Below are 12,960 nucleotides of genomic sequence, written 5' to 3' on the forward strand. Positions count from 1 at the left end.
GGGGGGCGTGGCCACTTACATATGCGCGCTAGCGCCGCTCCCCCCCGCCGGGTCTTCCCTGCTCTCGTCTCCCCCGCTGTGTACGCGGGGGAGACGTGCTGCTGCTGCTGCTGCTGCTGCTCTCATGATTTCGTTACAGCTCCTGCTGCTGGACCGCGCGCGGCTATTGGTTAGCGCGCGGTCCAGCAGCAGGAGCTGTAACTATCAGGAGCAGCAGCAGCAGCAGCAGCAGCACGTCTCCCCCGCGTACACAGCGGGGGAGACGAGAGCGTGCGGGCGGGCAGGCACAGGGGGCTGTGTATGTGCGTGCCTGCCTGCCGGGGGGGGGGGGGGGGTTTCTATCCCCCTGGGCAACGAGCAAAGTGGCACAGATATATCCCCCTGGGCAACGAGCAAAGTGGCACAGATCTATCCCCCTGGGCAACGAGCAAAGTGGCACAGATCTATCCCCCTGGGCAACGAGCAAAGTGGCACAGATCTATCCCCCTGGGCAACGAGCAAAGTGGCACAGATCTATCCCCTGGGCAACGAGCAAAGTGGCACAGATCTATCACCTGGGCAACGAGCAAAGTGGCACAGATCTATCCCCCTGGGCAACGAGCAAAGTGGCACAGATATATCCCCCTTGGCAACGAGCAAAGTGGCACAGATATATCCCCCTGGGCAACGAGCAAAGTGGCACAGATCTATCCCCCTGGGCAACGAGAAAAGTGGCACAGATATATCCCCCTGGGCAATGAGCACAGTGGCACAGATCTATCCCCCTGAGCAACGAGCAAATTCAGTCCACCTTGGCATCGGCATGAAGCCCCTGGCATTGAGCATGTAGGTAAGTGGCACTTATGTGTCAAATGTGTATGGTGTGTTATACAGTATGTGTTGGGCATTGCGTAGTGTTATATAGTATGACATGGGCATTGCGTAGTGTTATATAGCATGTGATGGGCATTACACTGTGTTATATAGTATGACATGGGCATTGCGTAGTGTTATATAGTATGACATGGGTATTACAGTGTGTTATATAGTATGTAATGTGCATTATGGTGTGTTATATAGTATGTAATGGGTATTACGCTGTGTTATATAGTATGTAATGGGCATTACGGTGTGTTATATAGTATGTGATGGGCATTACAGTGTGTTATATAGTATGACATGGACATCGCGGAGTGTTATATAGTATGTAATGGGCATTACGGTGTTATATAGTATGTAATGGGCATTACAGTGTTATATAGTATGTAATGGGCATTATAGTGTGTTATATAGTATGTAACGGGCATTATAGTGTGTTATATAGTATGTAATGGGCATTACAGTGTTATATAGTATGTCATGGGTATTGCGGTGTTATATAGTATGACATGGGCATTGCAGTGTTATATAGTATGTCATGGGCATTGCGGTGTTATATAGTATGTCATGGGTATTGCGGTGTTATATAGTATGACATGGGCATTGCAGTGTTATATAGTATGTCATGGGCATTGCGGTGTTATATAGTATGTCATGGGCATTGCGGTGTTATATAGTATGTAATGGACATTATGGTGTGTTATACAGTATGTCATGGACATAGCAGAGTGTTATATAGTATGTCATGGGCATCGCGGAGTGTTATATAGTATGTCATGGGCATTGTGGTGTTATATAGTATGTCAGCGGGCGTACAGACTCTGTGGGGGGGGGGGCGGTGGCATGTAACCACCCCTCCTTGTGTCATATGACCACGGCCATGGCCACTCCCCTGACCACGCCCATTTTTCGCTGCGCGCCGGAGGCGCGCAGCACAGTACCACTAAGTCGTTTTTTCTACTCGCACCACTGCATATGGCATTGGTGCCCCGGAGCGTTATGTAGCAGAAGCTCGTATGCTATATAACACGAGGCTATATAATATCGGCACGAGGATAGCATACTACTTATGGCATTGCGGTTACCCTGTGCTGAGCAGCAGTGTGGTGTTACAGAGGCCGGCACAGCGCTGTATGTGTTCCCCTTACCTTGGTGAGGTAGCTGGCGACCACCTGCTGGAAGGGATAGTGATAGACATTGTATACCTCCACCATGACTCCTGTACTGCCCACCCCCGCCAGCACAGCACCTCTCCCATCACCTGACTCTGACATGAGCTTCCATGTTTCTGATTGACATGTATGTCAGTGCTAAGTACATAATTCTATCTCTGTGGCATGTCACTGTGCATGGGCCGGGCCGGGGGGTGACATTGGGGGGACGTGCTTCCTTATTACAGTCCGGTCACTCTCACACACAGGCACAGAGCAGCCCGGCATCTCCTGCACTCCGTCCTGTCTAAGGTGCTGGGCTGCGGGGGGAGGATAACAGTGGCAGCTTCGTGATTTTGGGGATGAGAAGGACGTAGAAGTTCCCCCACTTCCACACATTACCCAGACAACCGCAGGGAGGTGATGGGCTGCCGCTACAATGGGGGTATCCGTGAATAGAGCAGCTCGGCCCCCGGCTCCTGCACTCCGTCCTTTCTGAGGTGCTGGGCTGCGTGCGGGAAAAGGATGGCGGTGGCAGCTCCTGGATTTTGAGGATGAGGAGGACTTGGAAGTGCCTTTGTAACTGACGCGCTGTCAGCTGGAGGGGACATCGCCGGAGGGGGGAGTTAGCGTTCCCCCGCTTCGGCGGCAAGATCTTAGTAGAACTTGTCGGTGTCCCCTCCTGCTTCGCCTCGCTACTAAGGCGAAGCAGGAACTGTTATAGCGGCGCTTTTAGCACCGCTATAATAAATCTACCACTGAGTTCCTGGACTTCCATGCTAGTGGCAGTTGCAGGGCTGCAGCACAGCCTAAAATTCAGTTAGGGTAGCCCCACCAACTGCCACCCCAAACACCACAGTCCAGGACTCACTGACAGGTGTGGCTCCCCTATTTACATTTTGGACAGTGGTGCAGTCCCACCTCTGCAACTGACCCTGGCAAGGCAGTCCAGGAGCAGAGCATTTTGTCCCTCCTGGTATGGGTCATGTTGGGAGGTATGTCTGCGGTCAGGTATGAGCAAACCTCCCAACAGTCCCGATTTTAGCGGGACAGTCCCGATTATCAGGGCCTGTCCCGCTGTCCCACCCGCGGGCAGCAGTGTCCCGCGGTGTGGGGGGGCTGTTGGGAGTCCCCCCCTGTCAGCTGCTAAGCAGCGGGGAATAAACATCTATTCCCGCAGCCAGGGGGCTGGGGGCATGGCTAGAGGCTCACAGAGCCTCTGGGTCATGCCCCCATAGCGGCAAAATGGGGGCGTGGCCTCGCGGGAGAGCCGCACATATAGGCCACGCCCCTGAATTAGGCCACGCCCCCGAAAATTTCGACCTCAACGCGCAAAGTTGGGAGGTATGTATGAGTCAGGCTCAAAGTGGTTTAAACCCAGCCTGTAACATGACAGTTAGGGGCTCATTGGCAGTTATTTTATTTCTGTGCACTTTATCTGTCTCCAAAGTTTGAAACATTTCCACATAAATCTGAAGTCCCCTGTTATCCTATTTCCATGTCAGGAGTCTGGCTACTGCCAGCAGTGCATTGTGATGTCATAGCTGAATCACAATCACTACTGCATGCAGGTTCTAACTGGTCATTGCCACACAAAGCAGCTGACTGAGCAGACCTACCTTCTTACAGTAAGTGACAATTCCTACATTTTCTGTCCAATTTGGCCTGTTTTCCTCCGATAAATTGGTTGAAAAATGTATGAATTTCTCCACCATATGTATTAATATGTATTTGTGTCATATTCTATTACTTTATTATGCAGTCAACAGGTCAATATCTTCTGGTGTCTGAAGCCCATCATCTGATCTGTGGCTAGAACACAATTATAACTGTCAGCGTACCAAGACGTGGCTGATCTAAAGATCTGCGGTGTGTTTCTTGCTGTCGGCGAGCGGACCCGCCACTAACGGCAGAATCTGTAACATCCAGTGCCTGCAGCACCAGAGCAAGTGGGACTCCCTCCGGTTCGGAGGTAAAGAGCGGTATACAGCTATATCCACTCAGCCGGGACCCACGAGGAGCAGCCGGAGGAGCCATCTCCTGAGCACGGGATACATTACACCTTATCGTTGTGCCGAGCAGCAGGTAATACCCGCACTTTGCCCCGGCTCCTACACTCACAGCTTGATTCGCTCCCTCCAGGCGGAGGTGCCCGGGGAAAACAGTTCAATTATTTATCTACCAACAGCATTCCGGAATAGCTCACTATAAGAACTGTTTGGCCGCGTACAAGGATATACTTATTTCTATATTCTCGGGATATATCTCTTTATTTGTGGTGAAAACCTTTCTCCCTTTTTCCCCTCTGGGATATAAAATGTAAATAAGGGATTGTGGGTAAATAATCTGGGACTAGCATTCTCCAGATGAATATATTGGGTTATGGGAAATTTAAGCTAATTGTGACTGCAGAATATTGTAAGGTCATGTTTTCTTGATAATATATTATTAATGAATGTTATGTTTAATAAAACATTATAATTCAATCATTTTGATAATTAGTTTTTATACTTCATTTTGCGATCTCTCAATTAACCAGATTTGAAGGTCCTAAAAATGGATATGCCGCGAAGAAAAAACAAGATGGCCAAGGTTCTGCGCGGTAAGTGACGTAGATAAACCTGTGATATTATATGAATCCTCTTAATAACAAAGCATTCGCTCTCCCTGATCATGCGCCCATACAGAATATGGGACCGAACTCTGCAAGTATCACTAATTGGAGTTTTCCCAAACTGAGCGATTATCGAATGACGGAGCATGTGCAGCGATTATCGATTCATTTGCAATATCACAGGGCCATTTATTCTCCCCTTATAGGCTGCAGCGTTTTGCTCACAGTTCCCTCGTTTCTCTATATCCAATGTGAATTAGCCCCCTAAGGTGGCATAGGTTTTGGGGGCGCAGCTACATTTATTTAATGTATACAGTTAACATATACAGTATCAATTATATATTTTTAATTTAGGATTCGAATATTGTAATTTATCTCTCTCCTCAAATCTTAGCGTTGCACCCCCCCCATTTTGCCTGTCCCATTAGTACAACCCCCAATATACCTGTTTCATCTGTACAAGACCCCCATATACCTGTGTCATCTGTACAAGACCCCCATATACCTGTGTCATCTGTACAAGACCCCCATATACCTGTGTCATCTGTACAAGACCCCCATATACCTGTGTCATCTGTACAAGACCCCCATATACCTATCCCACACCAATTAACACAATACTTTTTATTTTGCTAAATATCACTGGCCTGTTGTAATGACGCAGAACCCAGGACACCAGTGTGACTGTTATTTGCATTTTACTTACAGGACTAGAGAAGACCATCCAAGATGTGGATGAATATCTTGACTGGGCAGAGGTGGGTGAATAAAACATCTCAGTCTATGGAATGAGGGACTATGTTATGTACTGCCAATGTAGCCTCTCCTCCCTGCCGTCTTTGTGATTGAAAGCGGATGTCACCGGGAGGCGTGGTGTAAATCCGGTGGGAGGTGGGGCTTAGTTGCATGACCTAAATCCTAGGGTGGGGTTTAGGTCCATATCTGCCAGATACTATGCGCTAGGGACAGGGTGGCTTCTAGGCAACACATCGGCTGCATTCCATATACGCCAGACAGGGGATGCCAAAATAGGAGGGTAATAGCGTCCCATAGGAAGTGCTGTGTCTGGGGCCCATTTATCATTGCATTGCGGTTAGCTGCAAATATCAAGTATTCCCTGTATGTATGATGCCTCTCTCAGCCACATCCCCCCATAGGTTCCTATGGGCGATGATGCTCGATTTATCAATATCCGGGATGTAAATCAATATTAGACCCTGCGGCTTCCACTCTGGGCTACAATGGGAACCGTCCCCAGAAGCAGCCGCTGTGTATGTGCGATCTGGATGACCACGCATGTGCAGCACCCCCGGCAGCCATCACAGGGACAGGCTCTTAGTAATACATCCCAGCCAGTAAGATCCCACCCATGCGGAACATAACTTCCAACTATCCTGATTTTTGAACTGTCCAGCATCCCACCTGGGGCCAGCAGTGTCCTACAGTGGGGTGGGGGGCAGTTGGGAGTACCCCAGTCAAGGTGCCCATACACGGTGCAATGATTGCATGCGTTTTGAACATTTTAGTTCAGAACGAATCACATGTAGCACAAACTGCACCACGGTCACTGCGGCTTGTGATGCGATGCACAAAGTACAAATAGTATGTGCAGGCCGTACCTTGTGTACTAGATCGCATCACATATATTTCAGAGCGCGGGCTGATGTAGTGAATCGCATACGATTGCACCGTGTATGGGCATCTTCAGTGCTGCTCTGTCTAGCAGAGCAGGAGGAGATAGACGCTGTGGTAAGCGCACAATGTATTATACTCTGAATGAAATGTAATAGCCCTATAACATTTATTAGTGATTACACTCTGTTGTTCTAACGAAACCTATTACTTTGTCTTCCCTGTACCACAGAGCCGCCGCCAGAATGCGTATAAGATGTAAGTGATATTCATATGTACAGGACAGTAATGGCGTCTGTAAGATGTACACTTAGGAGGAATGACTGATGTATTCTTATTCCCATGAATCAAATAGACCTCACTGCAGCGCATCATCATGCGAATATCCTCATGTGAACACATCCATCAGACGTGAGCACACAGTGGAGGTGACAAGACTACATCATGAGGAATGGAGGATGATGCAGAATGCCCATGGTCCAATCAGATCCAGCCTGTCAATCTCCATAACGTATATATCTGTGGCCTTCTAATCGGTTTGTATTGTGTACATGACTCGCTTAACAATGTCACTTACAAGCTTCTCTTCTCTTTATAGGGACGTGACAGTGGAAGTTTGGCGTCGTAATCGATATGTGGTCCTGACATAAGACCCTCAGGAAGAAGATGGGTGTGAATCTCTGCGCTGGTGTGTGTCTTTCTAGAACATCTGTGTTAGCTGCCTTGTATCCATTGTGGAGCCATATTACCATCTTATACTGAGGGGCTAGTATAGCTCAGCTGGGATTACGTGGTTGTCCTGGGGGTCTAGAAGCCTTGTGGTAGACCGGAGAGTATTAGGTGTGACTGTGGGGAATAACCGGGTCCCCTGGTGTGGGTATCAGACGGGTTCAATAGGATCCGTCTAAATCCCACACTGGGAGATCTGGTAATTCCCACAGCTGCACCTTAGGCAGGCATGGACAACTATGGCCCTCCAGCTGTTGGGAAAATACACATCCCAGCATGCATTTCCATAGCAAAACTGTGGTAGTGCATGCTGAGACGTGTAGTTCCACAACAGCTGGAAGGTCATAGCCATGCCTGACCTAAGGTTAATAACTATATAGACATCCTCCAGTCTACCACAGCGGCCTCTGGCCTTTCCCAGTGCTAATATCCTCACCACGCAGTCACAGCTGACCTCAGAATGCAATTACACCAAATGCCCCTCAGTAGTTCCATCTGCCCACAATGGATGGTAACATCTAAAGCAGCATTAACCTAACACAAGGACACACACCAGCGCAGACAATTCACACCCATTGGGGGCAATTACACCTCCCCCCCCCCATCACCATTGAAGGCAATTACACCTGCTCCCCCCCCCCCCCCCCATCGCCATTGGAGGCAATTACACCTGCTCCCCCCCCCATCGCCATTGGAGGCAATTACACCTGCTCCCCCCCCCCCCCCCCATCGCCATTGGAGGCAATTACACCTGCTCCCCCCCCCCCCATCGCCATTGGAGGCAATTACCCCTTCCACCCTCTGTTTCCAGCATTAAAAATACCAATGAAAATGTTACACCTCACATGACTGAGTGCTGTCAGCCTTCTGTTGAATGCATTGCGCTCATTGAGAGTATGAACGTATTATACCGGGGATACAAGCCTACGGTGGTGTGTGCAGCCGGTGACTGTGGGCATGTGTAGTAGGGGGAGCGGGAGATTGCGTGGGCACAACGGAACTGCTGATAGCCTGCACCAGCCTCAGGCTCACACTAATCTAATCACTGAGAATTATGGTAGGAAAAGGGTCTGTCATGCACGGTTGGACCGGCCCATAGTGGTACAGGGGAAACCCACGTTCTATGGTGTATTTTCTACAGAGCATTGCCGTTCTTAATCATTTGAGTCCCAACAGCTCTGTGAGAGATGTGCAAAATATCCTCTAACAATGCCAGCGTCGCTCACATATGTTATATAAAGGTCAAATAAAAATGTTATGTAAAAAAAAAAAAAGATGATATTTCCTATACAGGGTAAACATTACAGGTCATTTTGATGAATACAAATGTTGGCCGGGCAATTTTCACACTTACTGTACTTTGACAAATTCCCTTGGCACTCAAAGGGTTAATCTGATCCACTACCATGCGTGCACTAGCAGTAATTACTATATACATATGGAGCACTGTTCGTTCTTGCAGGAGCTGACGCTTCCTTTGCCAACCCCCACCAGGGGGCGTGCACGCACGAGACGCTCACATTACTCTTGGAGACGGAGCTCTCCGTCGCCTCCATCACCGGTCACCGCCCCGACCCCCACCCTGCCTGTCTCCCTGAAGCAGAAATGGGCAAGGTCTGGCCGCCGAGAGACTGGGACGCGTGTGCGTGTGAGACTGATGGTCTGATGGAGTCCCGCTCTGCCAGCGAGGATGTTCTGGTGAGAGCCGAGCAAGAATGAGAGGGGCTCCATCTGTATTTATTTATCAAGGGGATCAGACAATGCACTCTCTAATGGCGACTAGCCACACCCCTGTACAAGCATCCCTATCACCGTCAGATGTTGGTGAAAACATCAACATTTGTGTTGACTACAGAATGTCGACACAGTTTTAATGTTATATACTGGGACGCGTAAACTTCTCACATGCATGATTGTCCCAGTTTTTCAGCGGCGTGGGACGGGAACCCTGCCCGTCTCCGCATCAGGGGAGCTCTGTAGGAAGGGGACACGTGAGCATCTCATGTGCGCGCATCCCCCTATATGCTATGTAACAATGTTCTAGTGGCAGTACTTGGAGATAATACGCATATGTCCTTATTCATGTAGTATATTTTTGCCCCACATGGTGCTAGACACTTGGCACAACTTCGACCGTGAAAAGCAATTCCTATACTTTGTGTACATTTCCCACAAAATGTAGTTAATATTAATAATCGTCCCCCCATTATTTCCTGACTTGTTCTTGTTTGCGGAGCAATCTATGGATTCCTGCTCATCAGTGTTGTTAGATATCAGCAGAGGTTAAAGTGAGGTGGAACGGAGTTCCACCACCTCTAATGGTAGGGGGAACAGAGTTCCACTGTAGCACAGTCTTGAACAGTAATTCCAACAGAAAAGTCTGTCCCAGCTGCTTCTTCTGGCACAGAGTGAAGAAGTTGCACTTCTTCTCTTAAGCAGTGGTGATGGCATGATAGAAACATAGCATTGGACGGCAGATAAGAACCCATCTAGTCTGCCCCTTTTTTTAAATATGTTACCACGAACCATATTTGATCCTTATTTTTTTTGTAAGGATATCAGAATGCCTACATGCTTGGGATAGGCATATTGATATCTTTACAAAAAAAATAAGGATCAAATATGGTTCGTGGTAACATGTTTAAAAAAAGGGGGCAGACTAGAGGGGCCAAGTGGTTCTTATTTTCCGTCCAATTCTATGTTTCTATCATGCCATCACCACTGCTTAAGTGAAGAAGGGCAACTTCTTCACTCTGTGCTTGCTAAAGACAGGGTGAGAGGGGGTTGGAGGGACATTATGCGTAGAAAGGGCACTACTGTGTGATTTAATATGAATCAAGGGCACTACATGTGGTGTAATGTGTATATGATTGTGCTACTGTGTGTTGTAATTTTAATTGGAGTAATTATCGTGTGACCATGGCTTTGCCTAATGAGGAAGGGGGGGGGGGTGTAAAAGGGAAAGCAGTTCCACCACCTGTCCAGGACCACTGATGCTCCCATTCATACATACATGCACTGATGCTCCCATTCATACATACATACATGCACTGACGCTCCCATTTATACATACATGCACAGACGCTCCCATTTATATATACATGCACAGACGCTCCCATTCATACACACATGCACTGACGCTCCCATTCATACACACATGCACTGACGCTCCCATTTATACATACATACACTGACGCTCCCATTATACATACATGCACTGACGCTCCCATTTATACATACATGCACTGACGCTCCCATTTATACATACATGCACTGACGCACCCATTTATACATACATGCACTGACGCTCCCATTATACATACATGCACTGACGCTCCCATTTATACATACATGCACAGATGCTCCCATTCATACACACATGCACTGACGCTCCCATTCATACATACATGCACTGACGCTCCCATTATACATACATGCACTGACACTCCCATTCATACATACATGCACTGACGCTCCCATTTATACATACATGCACTGACGCTCCCATTTATACATACATGCACAGACACTCCCATTCATACATACATGCACTGACGCTCCCATTTATACATACATGCACTGATGCTCCCATTCATACATACATGCACTGATGCTCCCATTTATACATACATGCACTGACGCTCCCCTTATACATACATACATGCACTGACGCTCCCATTTATACATACATGCACTGACGCTCCCATTCATACATACATGCACTGACGCTCCCATTTATACATACATGCACAGACACTCCCATTTATACATACATGCACTGACACTCCCATTCATACATACATGCACTGACGCTCCCATTTATACATACATGCACTGACGCTCCCATTTATACATACATGCACAGACACTCCCATTCATACATACATGCACTGACGCTCCCATTTATACATACATGCACTGACGCTCCCATTCATACATACATGCACTGACGCTCCCATTTATACATACATGCACTGACGCTCCCATTCATACACACATGCACTGACGCTCCCATTTATATACATACATGCACAGACGCTCCCATTTATATATACATGCACTGACGCTCCCATTCATACATACATGCACAGACGCTCCCATTTATATACATACATGCACAGACGCTCCCATTTATACATACATGCACAGACGCTCCCATTTATATACATACATGCACAGACGCTCCCATTTATATACATACATGCACAGACGCTCCCATTTATATACATACATGCACAGACGCTCCCATTTATATACATACATGCACAGACGCTCCCATTTATATACATACATGCACTGACGCTCCCATTCATACATACATGCACTGACGCTCCCATTCATACATACATGCACTGACGCTCCCATTCATACATACATGCACTGACGCTCCCATTTATACATACATGCACTGACGCTCCCATTCATACATACATGCACTGACGCTCCCATTTATACATACATGCACTGACGCTCCCATTTATACATACATGCACTGAACTCCCATTTATACATACATGCACAGACGCTCCCATTTATATACATACATGCACAGACGCTCCCATTTATATACATACATGCACAGACGCTCCCATTTATATACATACATGCACAGACGCTCCCATTTATACATACATGCACAGACGCTCCCATTTATATATACATGCACTGACGCTCCCATTCATACATACATGCACAGACGCTCCCATTTATATACATGCACTGACGCTCCCATTCATACATACATGCACTGACGCTCCCATTTATACATACATGTACTGATGCTCCCATTTATACATACATGCACTGATGCTCCCATTTATACATACATGCAGACGCTCCCATTTATACACACATGCACAGACGCTCCCATTTATACATACATGCACTGACGCTCCCCTTATACATACATGCACTGACGCTCCCATTTATACATACAAGTACAGACGCTCCCATTTATACATACATGCACTGACGCTCCCATTATACATACACGCACTGACGCTCCCCTTATACATACATGCACTGACGCTCCCATTATACATACATGCACAGACGCTCCCATTATACATACATGCACTGACGCTCCCATTATACATACATGCACAGACGCTCCCATTTATACATACATGCACAGACGCTCCCATTTATACATACATGCACTGACGCTCCCATTATACATACATGCACTGACGCTCCCATTCATACACATGCACGGACGCTCCCATTTATACATACATGCACTGACGCTCCCATTATACATACATGCACTGACGCTCCCATTATACATACATGCACTGATGCTCCCATTTATACATACATGCACTGACGCTCCCATTTATACATACATGCACTGACGCTCCCATTATACATACATGCACTGACGCTCCCATTCATACATACATGCACTGACGCTCCCATTATACATACATGCACTGACACTCCCATTTATACATACATGTACTGACCCTCCCATTATACACACATGTACTGACGCTCCCATTATACACACATGTACTGACGCTCCCATTATACATACATGCACTGACGCTCCCATTATACATACATGCACTGACACTCCCATTTATACATACATGTACTGACGCTCCCATTATACACACATGTACTGACGCTCCCATTATACACACATGTACTGACGCTCCCATTATACATACATGCACTGATGCTCCCATTCATACATACATGCACAGACGCTCCCATTTATACATACATGCACAACACTCCCATTTATATATACATGCACTGACGCTCCCATTCATACATACATGCACAGACGCTCCCATTTATATACATACATGCACAGACGCTCCCATTTATATACATACATGCACAGACGCTCCCATTTATATACATACATGCACAGACGCTCCCATTTATATACATACATGCACAGACGCTCCCATTTATATACATACATGCACAGACGCTCCCATTTATATACATACATGCACAGACGCT

At 47.2% G+C, this 12,960-nt stretch overlaps 1 protein-coding gene across 3 annotated transcripts; it reads left to right on the forward strand.

Annotated features, from left to right (window-relative positions):
• Nucleotides 1-308: 308 nt before the first annotated feature.
• LOC146080092 (uncharacterized) lies at nucleotides 309-7,199 on the forward strand. Of its 3 annotated transcripts, none has more exons than XR_014474804.1 (7): nucleotides 309-825; nucleotides 3,772-4,094; nucleotides 4,549-4,611; nucleotides 5,332-5,381; nucleotides 6,488-6,513; nucleotides 6,611-6,766; nucleotides 6,854-7,199. XR_014474804.1 is itself a non-coding variant. In XM_083186993.1 (7 exons), the coding sequence occupies exons 3-7, from the start codon at nucleotides 4,566-4,568 to the stop codon at nucleotides 6,903-6,905; spliced, it is 330 nt and encodes a 109-aa protein (XP_083043119.1). In that variant the 5' UTR covers nucleotides 3,560-3,637; nucleotides 3,772-4,094; nucleotides 4,549-4,565; the 3' UTR covers nucleotides 6,906-7,192. The 3 variants fall into 3 exon arrangements, 1 of the variants encoding a protein (XP_083043119.1); XR_014474803.1 differs by having other exon boundaries at nucleotides 310-829; nucleotides 6,854-7,198; XM_083186993.1 differs by lacking the exon at nucleotides 309-825 and adding an exon at nucleotides 3,560-3,637 and having other exon boundaries at nucleotides 6,854-7,192.
• The last annotated feature ends 5,761 nt before the right edge of the window (nucleotides 7,200-12,960 follow it).

The sequence above is a fragment of the Crinia signifera genome, chromosome 5 (assembly GCF_055691185.1).
Source record: "Crinia signifera chromosome 5, ASM5569118v1, whole genome shotgun sequence".
Taxonomy (NCBI): domain Eukaryota; kingdom Metazoa; phylum Chordata; class Amphibia; order Anura; family Myobatrachidae; genus Crinia; species Crinia signifera.